Source organism: Budorcas taxicolor, chromosome 22 (genome assembly GCF_023091745.1).
Source record: "Budorcas taxicolor isolate Tak-1 chromosome 22, Takin1.1, whole genome shotgun sequence".
NCBI lineage: Eukaryota > Metazoa > Chordata > Mammalia > Artiodactyla > Bovidae > Budorcas > Budorcas taxicolor.
In genome coordinates this window covers 2,651,833-2,673,954 of record NC_068931.1, presented here as the reverse complement: position 1 = coordinate 2,673,954, position 22,122 = coordinate 2,651,833, and the positions used below count along the sequence as shown (strand labels likewise).

The following is a 22,122-nucleotide window of genomic DNA, read 5'->3' as shown; positions in this document are numbered from 1 at the left end:
GAAAATAAAATTTGTTCCTTCATTTTTAGGGCTCAGACTCACTGGTTGTACCTACATTTTTGGCCTTGGTTTTCAAAATAGTAGCTTTAGGTGGCATATCTAATTAAGTTTACAGCCCAGACTGTAACCTGTGATTTTACTTTCTTATTCTAGGGCTTCCCTGATGGTTCAGATAGTGGAAAATAGAAATAAAAAAGAAAGAAAGAGAAGGGAAAAAAAAGTCTGCCTGTATTGCAGGAGACCAAGGTTTGATCCCTGAATCAGGAAGATCTCCTGGAGGAGGGCTCGGCAACCCACTCCAGTATTCTTGTCTGGAGAATCCCATAGACAGAGGAGCCTGGCAGGCTACAGTCCATGGGGTCACTTGTTAAATTACAGGAAAAAAAAAATCCCCAAATCAAAGTCACAACAGAATTGCCTTGCTCGACGTGTGCCCCAGCACAGGTCTCTCTGGCTCGGAACTGTGGGTCTCCACCGTCCGCCCTTTCTCCCTGGTGGGTCTGACACACACAGCGTTCCCACGTGCAGTCCCCTGTGGACGCCCCATGGAGAGCCCCTCCCCCCCCACCGCAGCGGCTCCCTGGTGTCCCTCATGGGGCCTGAGTGCAGGTGCATGCAGACCATGTCTCAGGAGCTATTGAGGTCCACACAGTTCACATTCGAGCTGCTGGCACCAGGGTTCCCAGGAGCTCAGGCAGCGCTTGGGAGGCCCACTGAGGTCACAGGGACCCCGCCCTCCCATCCCCACCCTGCTGTGATGTCCGAGGTACCCAAGGCAGAAACCACCTGGAGACAGATCACACGGTGACCCTGCGTGGAACGGCTCCCCCCCTTCCTGGGCTGGGGTGGGCACAGGGCTCTGGGGCATTTTCCTCTCAATGCACGAAGGAGGGCTTCAGAGTGGCTGGAGGCCCCTGGCCTGGCGCGGCGGTTTTCTCCTGTACTGATTCGCCATCTGGTCTCCTAGCTCACAGTCGCGTTAGGAAGTGTTCTCCAGAAATGAATCCACAGGCCCCAGTGAACCACAAGGTGCTGCTGTCGTAACTGTTCATACGAATCCTTTGTTTCTCATTAAGGGGACCAGAGTGGAGCAGGTGACAGCAGCCGTCACTGTGGAATCCACAAAAGTGCAGGAAATCTTTAGGGACCTGGTCTTCCACTTGCTGTTTTTACACTCATGCTTTACAACTTACACTTTTTTTACAACTTACACTTTTCCTCCATATTTCCTTCATCAAATATTCTCTTAAAGATTCCTGAGACCATTGACACCCCTGTACAATGCAGGTTAGCACAAAGATCGCAGTTCTCTCACTGGGACAGTGACCTGCTGAACGTGTGACCCCTAGGTCAGGTCCCTCAGGGTGGGCAACCTGGATCAGAAGGCGAGGGGGCGGGCCACCTGAGGTCATAGGCTGTTCTTGAGAGCCAAGAAAACCTTATGGGAGACAGAGATGGTGAGGAACCTAACAAGTTATCCAACACTCCAGCCCATTGCAGAAGAGATATTCAGTTCACTTCAGTTCAGTCGCTCGGTCATGTCCGACTCTTTGTGACCCCATGAATCGCAGCATGCCAGGCCTCCCTGTCCATCACCAACTCCTGGAGTTCACTCAGACTCACGTCCATCGAGTCTGTGATGCCATCCAGCCATCTCATCCTCTGTCGTCCCCTTCTCCTCCTGCCCCCAATGCCTCCCAGCATCAAAGTCTTTTCCAATGAGTCAACTCTTCGCATGAGGTGGCTAAAGTACTGGAGCTTCAGCTTTAGCATCATTCCCTCCAAAGAAATCCCAGGGCTGATCTCCTTCAGAATGGGCTGGTTGGATCTCCTTGCAGTCCAAGGGACTCTCAAGAGTCTTCTCCAACACCACAGTTCAAAAGCATCAATTCTTCGGTGCTCAGCCTTCTTCACAGTCCAACTCTCACATCCATACGTGACCACAGGAAAAACCATAGCCTTGACTAGACGGACCTTAGTCAGCAAAGTAATGTCTCTGCTTTTGAATATACTATCTAGGTTGGTCATAACTTTTCTTCCAAGGAGTAAGCGTCTTTTAATTTCATGGGTGTAGTCACCATCTGCAGTGATTTTGGAGCCCTAAAAAATAAAGTCTGATACTGTTTCCTCTGTTTCCCCATCTATTTCCCATGAAGTGATGGGACCAGATGTCATGATCTTCGTTTTCTGAATGTTGAGCTTTAAGCCAACTTTTTCACTCTCCACTTTCGCTTTCATCAAGAGGCTTTTTAGTTCCTCTTCACTTTCTGATCCCCCAAAACCAAGAGAAGGTGACTAGGTTTCCCACAGTCCAGAAAAAACCAAGCAGAAGCTCAGAAATCGAAACTGATGGACCACATGACTTCTTCAAGTGGTCTTTATAAATTTTGATTCTCCACTGGCTTCAAGTGGTGGGAGGACGGTTTGGACGTGCTGTTGCAGGAGTCTCACTGCAGAGCTTTGTGGATGAGCAGTCCCACCCCCAGACCCCCCACTCCAGCCCAGCAGGGACCACTCAGAACCCCAGGCTCCTTCCGCAGGTGTCCGTCCCTCCAGAATAGAGTCCAGGGAAGCGACTGTAAAGGAGGCAGACGTGGTTTCATCTGGTGGACCTGGGCCCTGGCCAGATGACGGTTGATGGTGTGAAACTACTCAAATGTCCAGGTCACTTTGCTCTGAGTGGGGCTAACACCCGGCCTGCTGATACACGTGATCCAACAGAAGAACATCTCGTCTCATCTCACGGGATTGTCCACACAAGAAAGCATCCTGCCCACCCCGCCTGTGGGTCGCCAGCCCCTCTCCATCCTGGTGGGAGTGGAGACACTGCCCTGGCCGCCAGGCGTGGGGCCTGCTGGGCTTGGGTTAAACACAGATGCCACGCCCTTTTGCCCTGAGATGGGCCCCCAGGTGCTGGCCTCACAGAGCAGCCCATGTGCTCTGCCCGAGAGACTGCCAGGCTGTACCGGAGCTCAGCCCAGGCACTCAGTTCCTGTCCTGCCAGGGGCTGCCTTAAACTGATGGCCACAAACCAGGCTGTGAGGAGGAGGCCTTGGACAGTACCTCAGGTGAAAATGATGGGGACAAGCATGTGGTCCAGAGGGATGAAGGGCAGGAGGGAGCTGCTCCTCACAGGCAGCAGACAAGTGTGGCCGGCTGCCCATGCGAGCAGGCGGGCCCAGGCACCTGTGTGTCTCTGATGGGACTGGGCCGCTCCTGCAGTGGGGCTGGCAGGGCCTGAGGATCCTGGAATTTGCTAGTGTGGGCCAGGGCGAAGAGGACTCTCCTTGTTTGTGGAATACTTCTGTCCCTGGCACTCGGTGCTCGGGGTCACCAGGGAGGGTGGAGGAACAAGAAGGCCCATGGTTGTGGCCGTGGCCGTGCAGGGGCAGACTCTGCTTCTATGAGAGGCACGCGGCCGCCCGCAGAGGTTTCTTGACAACTCTGCCACAAACGCGTCTTATCAGCCCACCCACCTCACACGAATGCCTCCTTTGTGGACATAGAACATACAGTTTTTATTTACTCTAAATAGCTGGCCCCTGGAACCCTCCCACAGCGGGGATGGGGTCACGGGCGAGGGAGCCCCACGCAGAGCTGGAGCAGAAGCGGGCGGTCGGGCTCCTCCCCAAGCCTCCATCGCACGCCCAGCTCCCCAAACCCAGCTGCTGTCAGACAGTGAGACTCCGAAGGGCCCGATGTTCACAGGGTTCCGTTCCTCGTGCAGCCTCTGGGGGGCCTCACGGTGACCCTGCACAGGCGCCAGAGGCTGCAGGAGCCCTGAGAAGGCGACACCATGGGCGCCACTACCGTGTCAGCAGGAGCAGACTAGCCGCCAGACGCACTCCAGCGCGGGCAAGGCGACTGGAGGTGCAGGGTCTGGAGTCTGCTGGGGTCAAAGCCAGCAGACTCTGACTGATGGTCCCGCCACCTCCTATGTGACCTTGGCCATGTGGTTTAAGCTCCTAAAGCCTTGGGTGTCATTTGCAACACTGAACAGATATGTGGTGCCCCCTCATGTCATTGTTCTGACAACACGCGAGGAGCATAAAACAACATGTTGTTAATGCCAGGGCATTTTGTTAGTGTTGTTATTATTTTTATGTTGCAAGACTAGCTTGGGATTACCTTGTGTAAAAACCCATAATTTTCCATCCACCTACCCAACCATCCATCTGCACATCCAACCATCCACACATCCACTCATCCACCCACCCCTCCATCCGCACATCCATCCATCTATCTGTCCATCAACCCATCCATCCACTCATCCACCCACCCCTCCATCCACACATCCATCCATCCATCCATCAACCCATCCATCCACTCATCCACCCACCCATCCATCCACACATCCATCCATTTATCCATCAATCCATCCATCCACTCATCCACCCACCCCTCCATCCACACATCCATCCATCTATCCATCAACCCATCCATCCACTCATCCACCAACCCATCCATCCACACATCCATCCATCTATCTATCCATCAACCCATCCATCCACTCATCCACACATCCACCTATCCATCCATTCACTCATCCACCCACCCATCCATCCACACATCCATCCATCCATCCATCATCCATCCACACATCTGCTCATCCACCCATCCATCCACACATACACCCATCCATCCATCCACACATCCATCCATCTATCCATCAACCCATCCATCCACTCATCCACCCACCCCTCCATCCACACATCCATCCATCTATCCATCAACCCATCCATCCACTCAACCACCAACCCATCCATCCACACATCCATCCATCTATCTATCCATCAACCCATCCATCCACTCATCCACACATCCACCTATCCATCCATTCACTCATCCACCCACCCATCCATCCACACATCCATCCATCCATCCATCATCCATCCACACATCTGCTCATCCACCCATCCATCCACACATACACCCACCCATCCATCCACACATCCATCCATCTATCCATCAACCCATCCATCCACTCATCCACCCACCCCTCCATCCACACATCCATCCATCTATCCATCAACCCATCCATCCACTCATCCACCAACCCATCCATCCACACATCCATCCATCCATCTATCCATCAACCCATCCATCCACTCATCCACCCACCCCTCCATCCACACATCCATCCATCTATCTGTCCATCAACCCATCCATCCACTCATCCACCCACCCATCCATCCACACATCCATCCATCTATCCATCAATCCATCCATCCACTCATCCACCCACCCATCCATCCACACATCCATCCATCTATCTATCCATCAACCCATCCATCCACTCATCCACACATCCACCTATCCATCCATTCACTCATCCACCCACCCATCCATCCACACATCCATCCATCCATCCATCATCCATCCACACATCCGCTCATCCACCCATCCATCCACACATACACCCATCCATCCATCCACACATCCATCCATTTATCCACCCATCCATCCACACATACACCCATCCATCCATCCACACATCCATCCATTTATCCATCCATCCATCCACTCATCCACACATCACCCACCCATCCATCCAGACATTCACTTACCATCCATCTATCCACCCATCCATGCACACATCCATACATTCACCCATCCATTCATCCGTCCATCCGTCCACACATCCACACATCTATCGATCCATCCATCCAATATTCATTTCATGCCTGTGTGGGAAGAATGCTAAGCATGGGTCCCAGTCTTCACCCCTCGTATAATCCCTCCTCTCTGAGTGTGTGGAACCCGTGAACATGACAAGGTGTATCTATGGCAAAGCAGAGGTTCTCTGGGACTGTTTCACTAACCACAGGAGCCTTTGGAAGGCAGAGTCTTCTCCATCTGGGGACAGAGACTGAGGCCAGGGAGAGACATCCAGGTACAGGAAGGATGGGGAGCATGTCGCTGGCTTTAGAAATGGAAGGACCACCCAGAGGGTCCAGTGACTGGCCTCCAGGAGCCTAGGGGCCCGGCATCGTCCAAAGCTCACTCTGCAACAATTGATAGGTTTGCTCTCAGGCGTTTCGGTAACTGAGAGCACGATGCCGAGGTCTCCTCTCGGGCACAGATCTGCCCCACTGCCCTGTCGGTCTCTGGGAGCCGAGGGAACAATGGTGTCAAACGTCTAGCGGCAGAGATGGCAGTGCCTCGCACAACGCCTGCCTTTCACAGGCGCCTCCCAGCACCTCCCAGCGCCAGTCTGATGCCAGCCAGTGTCAGCCACTGCTCTTTTTAAGGATAAAAATAACTTGAACACTCTGCAAGGGAAGAAATGGTCAGCGAAATACTTTAAAAAACCCCATCAGGCAATAAGACATGATGTTTCACTTGAAGAAAAGTGATGTAACAGATAAATGGAAATAAAGGAAACATTCCAAGATACCAGTTATAAAAATGGTCTCAGGTAAACTGTCTTTATCTGCTGCTTTAACTGTTCCCAGATACGTATTGTTTTAGTTAAGGGTGTGCTAACAGTTTCATGGCTTTTTGCTTTGTTTAGCTCCTTTTTCAGAAATTGTTTTAAAACAATTTATCATGATCACATAATCAAACACCATGTACATTTTATCAAGTATCTGAAGAAACAGAAAATATTCCCTGCCTACTCATGTAGTAAAGGTAGACACTTGAAAATACTTATTTTTGAAAATTCTGAAATTAAACAAAACAGCTGCTTATGATAATCTATATTATGTGGTATAACTTTGAATGATTTGATAATTTCATAAGGAGATTACCATATGCAGAAAGTCAACATTTCCATATCATGAAAATAAATTCATACACATACACCTGGGTGTATTACCAAGTTCTGCAAAATTGAAGAAAAATTGATCTCCCTGAATCTCACTGTGACATTTAACATTTTCATCTCAGATACAATTTGGCATCATTTGTTACAAGTCCTGGATTACTTTTGAGGGACCCTGGTTTCTGAGGAATTGGAAGAACAATGAACAGTGCAATCTGCCAGGTCGGGGAGTGGGTCCCACGGAGCCAGGTGCTGTCATTACCTCGCTCACCTCTGATCACCTAGTGTCCTCATCACCTGTGATCTCTCAGGCCAGCACCCTCGCTCACCTGTGGTCACCCAAGGCCAGCACCCTCGCTCACCTGTGGTCACCCAGGCCAGCACCTGTGCTCACCTGTGGTCACCCAGGGACAGCACCTGCGCTCACCTGTGATCACCCAGGCCAGCACCCACGCTCACCTGTGATCACCCAAGGCCAGCACCTGTGCTCACCTGTGATCACCCAGGGCCAGCACCCAGGCTCACCTGTGATCACCCAGGGCCAGCACCCGGGCTCACCTGTGATCACCCAGGCCTGCACCCGTGCTCACCTGTGATCACCCAGGCCAGCACCCGTACTCACCTGTGATCACCCAAGGCCAGCACCCTCGCTCACCTGTGATCACCCAGGCCAGCACCCTCGCTCACCTGTGATCACCCAGGCTAGCACCCGGGCTCACCTGTGATCACCCAAGACCAGCACCCTCGCTCACCTGTGATCACCCAAGACCAGCACCCTCGCTCACCTGTGATCACCCAAGACCAGCACCCATGCTCACCTGTGATCATCCAAGGACAGCACCCGGGCTCACCTGTGGTCACCCAAGGCCAGCACCCTCGCTCACCTGTGGTCACCCAGACCAGCACCCGTGCTCACCTGTGATCACCCAAGACCAGCACCCACGCTCACCTGTGATCACCCAAGACCAGCACCCGGGCTCACCTGTGATCACCCAGGCCAGCACCCGGGCTCACCTGTGATCACCCAAGGCCAGCACCCACGCTCACCTGTGATCACCCAAGACCAGCACCCGGGCTCACCTGTGATCACCCAGGCCAGCACCCGGGCTCACCTGTGATCACCCAAGGCCAGCACTCTCGCTCACCTGTGATCACCCAGGCCAGCACCCACACTCACTTGTAGTCACCCAGGCCAGCACCCACGCTCACCTGTGATCACCCAGGCCAGCACCTCACCTGTGATCATCCAAGCCAGCACACACGCTCACCTGTGATCACCCAGGCCAGCACCTGTGCTCACCTGTCCAGCCCAGCACCCACGCTCACCTGTGGTCACTCAGGCCAACACCCATGCTCACCTGTGATCACCCAGCATCCTCATCACCTGTGATCACCCAGGCCAGCACTGCTCAAGCAGGTCTGGAGCAGGCGGCAATGTCCCTTCTGGCCTGAATCTCTGCATATGTCTAAATGCAGTGCATGAAATGTCATCCTTAGAAAGTGGCTGCTAGGGACAAAGCTTTTAATCCCTGTGAATGCTCTGTACATGGCGAAGCAGTGAGCTGTTGCCCCGTGTTGTGGTGTGAGGGGTGTTAGCTCATCTGAGGGCTTTCCAGGGGGACCCTGAGCAGAAGGAGGAGGGACTCGGATCCCCGGGGGCTGATCCATCCACATCTGTCTAGACCCTGTGTTAACATGTGTTACTCTCACGCCCAGACCTTGGGGCCAAGGATCCCACAGGTCAACCAGCACCATTCCTGTGGGGTCCCGGGTCCAGACCCTGCCCAGTCAGCACCCTGGACGTTCCCTGACCCTGACTCCCACTACCGCCTGGCACCGCTGGTGTCAGGCACACCGAGCTTCCGAATCCCCGGCTCTGCCACTCCTCATGCCACCCTTGTGGCCCTGCAAGCCCCACCCCACCAGGGGGTGAGTCCCTTCCCCTCGCAAGCCCCACCCCGCCAGGGTGAGTTCCCTCCCTGGACACCAGCAGATGCTAACCGCACCTGCTATGCTGCCCAGTTTTAAGTCGAGGTGACGGAGGTGTTTCAGGCTCTTAACCTCGATGAGCTTCCCTGACCCCTCAGGACAAGTTGCCTGCCCCTTGGCCCCATGGATGCTGCAGGGCCAGCACCTCGCTGACCCGGGGCGATGCCCAGGGAACCGACAGAGAGGGCAACTGGAGGATGCAGAGAGGGAGGCGAGATCCTGGGACTGTGGTTCCTGTGTGATCCTGGAAATGTCTGGAAATGCAAGTGCGAGGAGCCAGGGCCGGCCCTGCCTTCACAGCTGCTTCCACCTGCGGCTGGCAGCTCCGCAGCCTCGTCGCGGATCTACGGCATACCCCAGGGCCGCCCTCTCTGATCCTCAAGGACAGAGGACCTCGGCGCCCACCCACTGCTGATGAGCCGAAGGCCAAACGAAAACTGCACGCAGACTCGTCTTTCCACTGCGCTCCAAGTGTCGGCCCCCCGCCCTCCGACAGCTCTGCTCACAGCATCCAGCCCCCAGCCCCTGCCGTGCACGGCCTACTGGCCCCAGGCTGCTCAGAGGGGACACCCCATAATGGCCACACTGGTCTGACCCTGCAGGGATGGCTCAGGGAGACCCCAGGACTCATGGAGCCCCCCATAGAGGTCAGCTCTCTACTTGGGACCCTCCCTGGAGTGGGGGGCGGCCTCCATTCCGCTGTGCTGTGCTCACCTCCCGACCCAGCCTGCAGCACCCCCACTGAGGGGGTTCTTGCTCATTCACACCTTAGAAAACCCAGGGATTATGTGCTGTGTCAATAGACAAGATCAGATCTGAAAAGCTAAAATCAAGTTAAACTAAAAGAAGAGAAGAAAAACATTCATTAAAAAGAGTTGTAATTTTTTTCTTTTTAAGTAAATATGCTTTGAAGAAATGGAAATGTCTGTTTCCTTAGCAACGGTGGTTATGATGGTTGTATTTTTGTTGTTGTTGCTGTCATCTTCTGTGTGTGTATGTATGTGTGTGTGTGTGTGTGTGTAGGTGTTCACACGCACTCCCAAGGTTAAAGGATGCCCTTTGTAACAAGATGCCTCTGGATATATTGATCAGTGGATGAATATGCTCTTGATAATTACAACCGTGGTTTGCTTTCTAAGTAATCAGCTCACGTGCCGGGAGCTAATCTGCTTCTTCTTTCTCACTAGAGAAGGGACACGGCGATGGCTGGAGGAAACAGGTGAGAGCTGGGGACAAAGCAGCCTCTGAGAAGAGCCGGCAGACAGGGGGCCCTGGTCTGGCCTCCCCAACCTCCACACACACAGCAGAGACCACGGACAAGGCAACGCTGAGCACGGCGTTAACTGATCAGCTTTGGCAGCATCTGACTACAGCAAGCTGCAGCATGGCTTGAGGACAGTCGCCCCGTGCAGACATTTAAACGACAGGTTTCCTAACAGAAAGCGCCCACACCACGACCACTGACCTCCGACCTCTGGGGTCACTTCTGCCAACCTCTGCCGGTTAGAGTGTTCCCATAAGGACTAGGATCACTGGGGTAAGCAATCACAAAATCCCACACTTTTCAATATGTTCCTTCTTCTGTAGCAAGGCCATCTTCAGTTTAAAAAATTACTCTCATGAATTTAATCTCTTTTTCTATTAGAAAAAGCACAAAGAGTGAAATTGCTTGAGTGATGGCAAGTGGGTGGAAACGGGAGACCCACGTTCCCCAACTGCAAGGACTGAAAACAATCACACATTTGTTCTGAGGGAGCAAAGAACACGTTACTAAAAGTACACGGGGCAGGAAGGTACCGCTTGAGAAATCCAGCAGCAGAGTTGAAGCAGGAGTCGGTGGCCAGCGTGTGCACAGATCTAACGTTTGTGTCAGGGACATACAGCACTTCACTGATACACACTGTTAACAAAATGTGCAAGACACTTAATGATCTGCACATCCAAGTTGCTGGGCCAGATAGCAAGTTAACTACAGATGATAACGTGTGTGTATCTCCTAAATATCACATCTCATTTATATGAAATAAAAATCCAGCGTCTCTTGGTGTCTAGGAGCCTTGGAGCTGTCTGCTAGTGAGGCTGGTGTAATGGCTCCTCCTGAACGTTTGCAGAGATGGAAACGCGCTTGAGCACGAACAAAACAGCCAGTCCTGCGAGAGCGCGTGAGATCACCCACCACCCTTCTCCCCAGTGCAGGAGACATAAGAGATGCAGCTTCCATCCCTGGGTCGGGAAGATCCCCTAGAAAAGGGCATGGCTACCCAGTATTCTTGCATGGAGGATCCCATGGACAGAGGAGCCTGGGGGCTACAGTCCATGGGGTCACAAAGAGTCCAACAGGACTGAGCAACTGAACTGAACGTAACAGCCTCTGTGGGAAAGAGGGAAGGCGCACCCACCCCTCAAGGATCCTGGAGGACGTGGCCCCCCTCCCCCACAGGAGTAAGAACAGACAAGGCCACGGCCACCTCCCGAACTGGCGGGAGGAGGACAGCTGGCCCAGAGGGGCGAACTGGCCCTGTCCCGCTGGTAACTCGGCCTTGAGGAGAAGGGTCTCCAGCTAACCTGGGAATCGGAGGCGACAGTGCCCCAGCCGCATTCCAGCTCCTGAGGCCACGTTAGGAGTTCAGGTCGGGTTGGGGTGGAGATTGGACATGGTCCCTTTTCCTGATGGAAACCAAATGTGGTGGTTTCAAGCTGGAGACCTGAGACCCATCAGGCTCACCAGTCACAAGAGTGGCGTGGATGAGGGGAAGGGGCCACGAGGGGGCCATGGGGCTTCTGAGGCCCCGGACCTTGGCTGGACGTGGGGCCGTCCGCCCGCCAGGCCCTCACAGCTGCTATTTGTGCCGGCGCGGCCTGTGTCCCTTTTTGTTCTGGAAGTGGTCCCGTTGTCCTTTTGTGAGTCTGATGGCCTCAAGTGACTCTGAGCAGCACATGCTATTCCACAAGCCAGGGCCAGCGGGGGAGCGCCCGGGCAGCCGGCTGGGTGAGGTTGGTCTGCCCGTCTGACCACCAGTGCAAGTCGAGGCACCGCCAGCTTGCCGCGGAACAGGGGGCCTCACTCCCGCCTGGACCACAGTCCTCACGGGGGTCTTGGCGCTGCAGGTCCCCAGGGGGCGTGCTCAGCCATCTCAGCAAACAGGCAGTCACCTGCCCCCGGCCCCGCCCACGCCCAGCCCCCGGCCCCGCCCACGTCCAGCCCCCGCCCCGGCCCCGCCCACGCCCAGCCCACGTCTAGCCCCCCACCCCCACCCCCACCCCCACCCCCGCCCCGGCTCCACCCACGTCCGGGCCCCCGCTGCCGGGTCCAAGTCCGGGCCCACCTCCGGAGCTGCTTGCTCAGCCGCGGCCCAGGGGCAGAACGCCTCAGGAGTAGAGGGCTCAGGCGGGCTGTCACACTGGCTGCGGCATCCTCAGTGAAAAGCCGCAGTTTGCAAAGGTGTCTTAGAGAGAGAAGGGGCGGGGGGCGGGGGGCGGGGTCCCGGGTCCCACCACCCCTCTGTCATCCACCAGGTGACCGAGCTCCTCCGAGGGCCACGGGTCAGGCTGTGGGAGGCAGAGGACACACGATATGCCGACCCCCACTGGAGGGCTGCAGCCAGAGCGGGCCCACGGACCCTCAGTGCAAGCGAAGGGCACTGTCCCCTCTCGCGTCACAGCCCTTGGGTAGAAGCTGCCCACCGCCCTGGAGTCCCTGCGGACAGGGAGCCTACCCTCAGTGGGGTGTCACACAGCTCAAGTCATGACACCAAGCTCTGAGGGCCCATTTCAGGGCTGACACAGCCCCCCGTCCCCGCGCCGCTCTCTTCTGAGGGGGCTGGTCACCTGGGTGCGGAGGCCTGGGGAAGGGCTGCCCCGGCAAAGGCCCTGAGCTCCAGGAGCCAGGAGCAGGTGGGGGCGGGGCAGGCAGTGCTGGCCTGCAGGGCCCCAGGGGTGTGGGGAGGCTGGGGGGCCTGCGAGCAGGGGCGATGAGGGCAGAGGGGCATGCTGAGGATGGAGGCCGGGCTCCTGGAGGCATCCAGGTGAGCCGTGCTGGCGGCCTGGACCACGTGCCCTGACAGGTGCCAAGTCAGTGCCGGCCAGCCAGTAAGTGCTTCCCAGGTGGCGCTAGTGGTAAAGCACCTGCCGCCAGTGCAGGAGACACGAGAGATTTGGCTTCGATCTTTGGGTGGGGAAGATCCCCTGGAGGAGGGTGTGGAAACCCACTCCAGTATTCTTGCCTGGAGAATCCCATGGAGGAGGAGCCTGGTGGGCTGCAGTCCATAGGGTCGCAAAGAGTCAGACACGGCCAAGTGACTTAGCACCCAGCACAGGGAGTAAGTAGGACGAGCTAATGCGGACGCTGGAGGCTGGAGATCAGTGCTCTCGGCATAGAACACACCAGCAACACGGCCCACCCTGTTCCCGCGGGAAAGGGACACAGTAGCGAGCCGGTGCTCAGACTCCTGGAGACGTCGGTGAGTTATCGCTAAACGCTCCTTTCTCTTCTGCTGTTTTCCTCTGATGATTACTTCATCTTTAGGAAAACGAGGCTCAGAGCAGAAAACCCAGAAGAGGGAGCCGACTCACAGCCACACCCATTTAATTTAAATATTGTACATGTGATTGAATACCACATTTGTATGTGGACTAGTTAAAGGTCCGGAGAAGGCAATGGCACCCCACTCCCACGATTCAGTGACTTCCCTTTCACTTTTCACTTTCATGCATTGGAGAAGGAAATGGCAACTCACTCCAGTGTTCTTGCCTGGAGAATCCCAGGGACGGGGGAGCCTGATAGGCTGCCGTCTGTGGGGTCGCACAGAGTCAGACACAACTGAAATGACTTAGCAGCAGCAGCAGCAGTCAAAGGTCATGGGGGCTTCAGGCCGGCCACCCGGATGGATGGGCTGAGGGCCACTGCCTGCCTGGCTCAGCACCTGCCCTGGGCACTGGCCTAGCCTCTTACGGACTGTTTAACTCCGATGACCCCCCACGGCAGCCTGGAGCCCTGCGGTGCTGGGAGCCCCTTCCACACGGGAACTGGAGCCCACAGAGGCGGAGCCCCACCCCGCCCCCCGCCGAGGTCTGCTCCACACTCCCAGCCGCTAGGTGACACAGCCTCACTCAAGAAGATGATCCCAGAAGCCAGGACGTTGATCCAGCAGCTCGTGGTAGAGGCGGCGGAGCAGACCTGACACCCCACAGGCACAAAACAAACCCACGCTCACCTTGAGGGCGTCACCCGAGCCCCTTGGGGAGCTGTGGGCCTCAGTTCAGTTCAGCTCAGTCTCTCAGTCACATCTGACTCTGCGACCCCAAGGACCCGCAGCACGCCAGGCCTCCCTGTCCATCACCAACTCCCGGAGTTTACTCTAACTCGTGTCCATCGCATCAGTGACGCCATCCAACCATCTCATCCTCTGTTGTCCCCTTCTCCCGCTTTCAATCTTTCCCAGCATCAGGGTCTTTTCCGATGGGGGGCTTCAGCCAGAAATAAATACAACTGAGAGTGGGGAGACTGCCCCCAGAGGACTGTCTGGGAACTACAAGGAGAAACTAGTGCTTTAAAGACCGCAGGCTTCACAGGTGGCTCAGTGGTAGAGGACCCGCCTGGCAATGCAGGAGACCCTGGTTTGATCCCTGGGTTGGGAAGGAAGATTCCTTGAAGGAGGGCATGGCAACCTGCTCCAGTATTCTTGCCTGGAGAATCCCATGGCCAGAGGAGCCTGGCAGGCGACAGTTCCTGGGGTTGCAAAGAGTTGAACACAACTGAGTACTTTAGAGACACAAGGTATCATCTTATTCAGTCAAATGCACAGAGAAGTGATACCCTAGGATGTTTCACTGCTCTAACAAATCTGCAAATGGGCGTTGCCTCCTTCCCTAAGGACCGTCCCAGACAAGCCCCTGTTCTCCCGGTGGGGCTCAGAGCAGGGCGGGTCCCTGGGCTGCCATCCTGTGTCTCCCGCCTCCTCTGTCTTCCCTGTCCTGGCAGTCAGACTCTCATGGACACAGTGAGCCAGTGGACAGGATGATTTCTAACACTTTTTCAAGTTCTCCGCTTGTGACTTTGATTCCATGGTTTCTATCCACCCAGGAGGTGCACTCACAGGATCCTGATTCTATCGCTGGTCTAGGTATGAAGTAAAGGCCTCAGGCAGCAGCTGGCTCATAATCAGCAGCTTATTAAGGCTGCCCTCAAATATTCCGGGGAAGAGGTTGTGCAGTGATCGTTTCTGAAGGAGTCGGATTCTATCTGGGACGCACTGAGCCGCGTCTGCCAGGCAGGACAGAGTGGCTCCCTCACCTGCGGCTGTTACTGAACCAAGATAGAATTTTAGATCAGTAATGACTGCTGCTTACGGATTTTATAACTCAATCTGATCATCATAGCATATTAAGTATCACTTAAATAGCATCTCAAAAAGATTTCCTTGTGGAAGGTTCTTGGAAATTTAAAAAAAAAAAGCAACTTTTTTTTTTAAATGCTACATGAAGATTCTCAGGGCAATATCTGTCTGTGGCAGAGTACCTTCCAAACTTGGCTGGGCGTTATCTCAGGCCACACAGAGCTCACAGGTCCTCCCCATCCAGTGGGGAGCCTGCTTCCGCTTGCCATGAGCTCTGGCACCAAGGGCACCTCGAGCCTCAAGGAAACTCATTATCCAGTTGATCACTGTTTGCATATGAAACGAATCACCAACACGCCATAAAAATATCTTGAGGTCACTGACTGCCACGTGATCGCCTGTGATAACAATTTAAACAGGAAAACACCTGCGCAGTGTGCTAACTACAGCTCTGCCTCCTTCGAGGAGCACACGCAGACGTCTGTCTGAAAACAACAGCTGTCACTGCGGCAGACGGGGGCGGGGCGCCTGCAAGCCCCTAGGTGTCCGCTCGCTTGTCACTCACGGTGGTTCTGTTGTCACCGCCCCGTGCTGGCGAGGAGGCCGACACACAGACAGATGAGGACGGACACTGCCCCAAACCACACGGCTAGAAGGTGGGGACGGCGAGTTGATGCCACCTCCCGTGTACAAGGAGAAGCTGATGAGGTCTCACTTCCATCAGGCAGCTGGAAGCTCCAGGTTAAGTGTCAAATTCAACTGCAGCAACTGCTGCACAGTCAGCAAATGTACATGGGGCCTTACTTCATCTCCACCTGATTTTTTTTATGTTTCATTTCTTTGTGTGTTTTCTCAGAGTAAATTAACTCTGGCCTTGTAAAATAAAAACACACATATATGCATATATATATATATGTATGTATATATTCTTCTACCCACTTAAAATAGTGATGAAGAACCCGCCTGCCAGTGCAGGAGACATGAGAGATGTGGGTTCAATCCCTGGGTCAGGAAGATTCCCTGCAGGAGGACAATCCACTTCAGTATTCTTGCCTGGAGAATCTCATGGACAGAGGAGCCTAGTGGGCTATAGTCCATGGGGTCACAGAGAGTTGAACACAACTGAAGCAACTAAGTATGCATGCGTGCCACTTAAAATATATACATATATTAGTAATACATAATTTATGTGCTTTATAACTTTATACTTATATGTGCCGTGCTGTGCTTAGTCGCTTGGTCATGACCGACTCTTTGTGACCCCATGGACTGTAGCCGGCCAGGTTCCTCTGTCCATGGGATTCTCTAGGCAAGAGTACTGGAGTGGGTTGTCATGCCCTCCTTCAGGAGATCTTCCCGACTCAGGGATCAAACCTGGGTCTCCTGCATTGCAGGTGGATTCTTTGCCGGCTGAGCTACCAGGGAAGTCCTTATATACATATACTCAAATGTTTCTAATATGAGTACTTTCCCCCTAGACATTGAACCTGGACAATTCTATGTCCATTATCTGACCTGACGCAGTTCGGCCTCCTCAGGATCCCATGAGCCTGTGAGCTGCACTAGCGTCCATCCAGGGCGACAGGACTCCGCTGCTCTGACTTGGGAGATGAGCGGCATGTCTGGAAGGGACCACGGTCGCTCTGGAAAGAGCAGGACTGCCCTCTCTTGGAGACTTCTGTCCTCTGGGCATCGTCAGGGAGACCTGAATCTTCGGCCCGCCTTGGCTGAACCACCTGCCCTGCTTTAGTCCCCTGACTAGTGAGCTCTGGGGGAGGGGCTGGGGTGAGTGTCTACCTTCCCTCCTGCCTGGATTTCCAACCACAAGGCTAGTTTGTGCCGAGTGTGTGGGTGTGAGGTTCAACTGTCCCACCGCAGAACAGCCTGGTTCCCCAAATCCCAGGCAGCTCATGGTTCTCACAGGGTGTGATTGAGTCCTAAACTGTTTCTTCCTCTTTGGGTGACCAGGCAAAACAGTCCCAAGTGTATCCACCTGCAGCCCAAAGACAAACTACAGAAAGATTTCCAAGAGCGCGCCAATGAGTTATTAACTTAGATCTAAATCATTCACTAAAAATTTCCCAGGAAATGAAAAAGTAAATACAACTGCTAAGGAAGTCTGGGGCTTCCCAGGTGGCACAGTGGTAAATGCAGGAGACCCAGGTTCGATCCCTGGGTGGGGAAGATCCCCTGGAGAGGGCGTGGCAACCCCCTCCAGCATTTTTGCCTGGAGAATCCCATGGACAGAGGAGCCTGGTGGGCTACAGTCCATGGGGCTGCAGAGTCCAACACGCCTGAGCCCAGTAAAGTCTGCAGGGACTCCCCAGAGACAGAGGAAGTCCCTCTGGTCTGAGTTGTGCAACTCGTGGCTTGAGGCATGTGAGCCTGGCACTCAGCACCTGTGTGCGGTCAGTGCCGGTCAGAGCCTCTCAACTCTCTGTCGGGCCTCTACGTAGGACTCTCACAGAGCTGGCTTGACCTCCGCTGGGACTCTGAGGACATGCATTCCTCAGACTTGGGTTAGGAAAAGGCTAATGGCCTCCCCGCACACCTCACCCACCCCCGAGTTCTCTGACATGTGGACAAAATGATGCCCAGGAGCCTGAGGAGCATGGTTAAGTGGCTGCTGGTCACTCGTGGCTCACAGACCATCACGGGAGCACAGCTTCTTCTTGTGTTTAGGAAGTTTCTGTCTGGTCAGGGAAAGACCCAGTTGCTGATTTCTTTGGAGTGACATTAGTATACACTTCAGAATTTGACAAGAATTCATATATACGCCCCCCAAGAGCAGACAGTCAAGACTGATAGCCAAGATTATTTCAGCCTCTTTCCCCCTTATCACTCTAGACTGGGCGTCTTTGGCCCCCAGGAAGGCATTAGGATCGGGAGGTTATATGAAGTTCAAAAGCAGACATCTGACAGCTCCGCAGGGCCCACTCTGCATGACTCAGGAGAGCAGAGCACCAGGCCGGGGAGCCTGGGGGGGTCCCGTCCCGGGCCACCCCATCCACGGTCGCACTTCCCCCTTGCCGTGACTCAGCGGTGACGGCAGCTCTTGCCCTGAGGCTGACAAGCAGGGAACTCCTCCCCAGTCATCCTGATGGGCTGAGAGCCTGGCCTGTGAGCAGAACCTCAGATCAGCAGATATTTGAGCTGGTCTTACTGTTCAAGGCACTGGGAGCACACAGTCGACAAGACAGGCAGAAGCTGGCTGATGGCACGATTCTTCCCAGTAAAAAGCAAATCTAGCTTTGTACTGGGATGTTTGCACTTCCGCTGGTTTTCACATTCAACTCTAGATAATAAAAAACTCTCCAAATTGCAGATGGATCTGAGAAGGTTAAAGAGGGCTTCCTTTCAAAGTACTTCAGGAATTATACCACATTTATAACTTAAGGAAAAGGCTTATAATAGATTTTTTTCATGTCATACAGACATTATACACATGTATATATCAATAAAACTGTGTGTGGGCATGCTGATAGCAAAAGAGAAGGCTGATGTCGTTATGAATAATCCTAAAAGCAATTAATCTGCAGAATTATGATAAAGATGATGCTTACTTTAAAAATAAGCGAGCTTAGCCGAAACAACTCTAAAAACTTGCTCTTCTTTGTATGTAGAACCTAAAATTGGACACTTCTGTTTTGTCACTTTCTTTTATGTATTTATACACATATGCAGTTGGAATAGAAGGCTAAAGACACCTTTTAATCTAGAGGATTACAGGCAGCTTGAGTGTTAAAGTCACTGACACTCAGAGGCTCTGTACAGACTCACAGACTGTGCCCCGCTCTAGACCCCAAGGCACGCAGGCTGCTCTCCAGGCAGGCTGCCCCCTCTCCCCCTTCCTCTTCCCCCATGGAGTGCAAACCCCACCACCAAGAGGTGCTGGGCTGTTCAGGCCCCAAGAAAACCCCAAGCAAATCAGCACCCAGCAATGGCTCCTCTCCCGCCTGCCTATCTTGACTCCCCTACACCAATCCTCAGGACTTCATCTCTGGGCCTTTGGGTTGATTTTCACGGGCGCTTAAGATACTGAGAAAGTGGGGCAGTGGTAGTCTGCCTAGTCCCACCCTTCTTGTGTGCCACTCAACAATGATGGGATTGCAGAAAAGGAAAGGGTGTTTTTAATACAGCAGATAAATCGGGAACAAAATTAAAAACAAACAAACAAACAAAACTGGGGTGGATTTTCCTGCCTGATAAGTGAAGTGTGAAGAGACTCTTTTTTGGAAATAAGCAGAGACCCAGCCAGACCCTGAGGGGAGGCCTCGCTCTGTGACTAAGGTATGTCTTAGCAGCCAGAGAACAGCCCTCTGTTTTGATAAGCGAGCCGCCAGGAGCCGCCCTCTAGGAATACAAACACGTGGAGCAAGGAGCAACACCTAGGCCAGGTCTGCTCGAGTCCCAGCTCAGCCTGTGGCCCTGGGCGAGCCACCAGGCCCACCATCAGGCGGCGGAGGGGACCAAGAGTGAACGCACAAAAGTCGGTGGGAACCTGAGAGGCAACCTCCGTCTCTAGGGCGACGAGTAAGTAAACTTTTACAGAAAACATATTTCCCAACACCTCCTGAGTCACTGTTGGCAGTTACCATGAACTCCAGCGTGTCCAGGTCCTGGGACTACCGCTCTTCCTCGTTAGATAGTTCCTATGCGCACTGTGACCACTTCTGATGTCCACACCCAACTGATCAAATACGTGATTGGAGAAACAGCGTATAGCAAGGGGAAACCTGGGGAATCTCTGGTGTCTGTGGGCACAAAACAGCACGTGAAACCCAGCCAAGAGCACAAGCAAGACGGAGACGGGCACTGAGGGTGGCCAGGGCAGTCTCATGGCGGCGGAGCACGCGAGGGTGTTCTCAGGAGGTGGGTGGAGGGTACTTAGCCTCCAGGTTTCTGCACAGCCTGCTCTTCTAACAAGGAGAACAGATTCACAGTTCACTCATGTAATTAAAAAAGTAAGACCTTCTCCAAATGAGAATGTGTTTGCCCAGGATCACCATAGGAAATCACATGTTCTCATTTTCACATTACATACCAAACACATCACTGTCTTCCGAGATCTCCCGGGAAAGGTCACGAGTGTTTCTCTTCTTTTCATATTCTCTGTTAGTTTCACTGTCCTGGGGGGGAAAAAAAAAACACAACATAAACTCTTAAAATAACATGTTTTCCTCCTGACACATTTTGGAGCTGAGAAACAAATTCTCACATCCATCCTCAAGGTCTGAGGTGGAATTTCAGTTTAGGGTGTGGATTTCTGTACAGGATGTGGAATTCTGCTTTGTTTTCTCTGCCTGAGCATGCAAGCATCTGGAGGATGTATTTCCATACAGAAGAAACTGAAATGATTAAATTAAATAAGCTAGACATAATCCCATGTATCTCAGGAATGTGACTACTTGGTTCCTGTTTTTGATTGTGAGCTGAAACCATGGGATGGAATTGATACCAAAACGGATTCCCTTGCGTTCTAACTTTCTCCCAGTGGTAGCCCTGGGAGAGAAGAGGACATGGAACTACTGACTAGTTCAAAACTGGGAAAAGAGTACATCAAGGCTGCCTATTGTCACCCTGCTTATTTAACTTATATGCAGAGTATATCATGAGAAAGACCGGGCTGGATGAGTCACAGGCTGGAATCAAGATTGCCAGGAGAAATATCAAGAACTTTAAATATGCACATGATACCACTCTAATGGAAGAAAGTGAAGAGGAACTAAAGAACCTCTTGATGAAAGTGAAAGAGGAGAGTGAATAGGCTGGCTTAAAACTCAACATTCAGAAAACTAAGATCATGGCATCCAGTCCCATCACTTCATGGCAAATAGATGGGGAAACAATGGAAACAGTGACAGACTTTTATTTTGGGGGGCTCCAAAATCACTGCAGATGGTGACTGCAGCCATGAAATTATAAGAGGCTTGCTCCTTGGAAGAAAAGCTATGACCAACCTAGGCAGCATATTAAAAAGCAGAGACTAATTACTTTGCTAACAAAGGTCTGTCTAGTCAAAGCTGTGGTTTTTCCAGTAAACATGTATGGTTGTGAGAGTTGGACTATAAAGAAAGCTGAGTGCCAAATAATTGATGCTTTTGAACTGTGGTGTTGGAGAAGACTCTTGAGATTTCCTCGGACTGCAAGGAGATCCAACCAGTCTATTCTGAAGGAGATCAGTCCTGAATATTCATTGGAAGGACTGATGCTGAAGCTGACGCTCCAATACTTTGGCCGCCTGATGCAAAGAACTGACTCATTAGAAAAGACCCTGATGCTGGAATGACTGAAGGCAGGAGGAGAAGGGGACAACAGAGGATGAGAGGGTTGGATGGCATCACTGACTCAATGGGCATAGGTTTGGGTAAACTCCGGGAGTTGGTGATGGACAGGGAGGCCTGGCGCGCTGCAGTCCATGGGGTCGCAAAGAGTCAGACACGACTGAGCGACTGGACAGCAGCAGCAGCCCTGGGGGAGATTCCCTTCCAGGGTGCAGGACTGATGCTAATGTCCTCAACCCACCTGGGCCTCTGAGGGGAGGGGCTGGGCTGGCTGGGTCTCCATCCTGTCTACTCTGGGAACCTGCACCCTCAGAGTTGGAGTTTCTTCCCTCCCTTCCCCCACTCCCTCTGCTCTTTTATGAAGACCATGGTGCCTTTTTTCGGGTGTGAGAGGACTCCTTGTCTTTTTTCTTGTTTATGTCAAATTTTTTTCCCCCCAGGGTGCTTTTTGAATTTTAAAATTTAAGTGCACAGAATAGATGTGGTTCAGTTCCTATTTTAAATCAATTTTATGGTATTTAATTATTTTCCTATGGAATGCCTGAGCTTGACATCAAATTCAAAAAGCACTGAAAAGGTCACGGGGAGACGAGTAGGCTCCCTGGGCACCTCCCAGCTGCCACCCTGCCTGCGGGTGAGGTTCTAGCCTCTGTCTTCCTCAAAACAGCCTGGGCTCATTTCAGCCATTGCCCAAGTTCACTCCCTTCCTCCTCCTTTTTGTGTTTATGTAAATGCTGCCACACTCTGG

General features: G+C 53.1%; 1 protein-coding gene across 4 annotated transcripts in view; it reads right to left on the bottom strand.

The window, feature by feature from the left end:
* MBP (myelin basic protein) overlaps positions 1-22,122 on the bottom strand; it is an 82,757-nt gene that overhangs the window by 41,546 nt on the left and 19,089 nt on the right. For all 4 annotated transcript variants that reach the window (XM_052660308.1, XM_052660309.1, XM_052660310.1 and 1 more), the window contains exon 2: positions 20,135-20,219. In XM_052660308.1, coding sequence (XP_052516268.1) covers positions 20,135-20,219 — 85 coding nt within the window. The remainder of the gene's footprint in view (positions 1-20,134; positions 20,220-22,122) is intronic.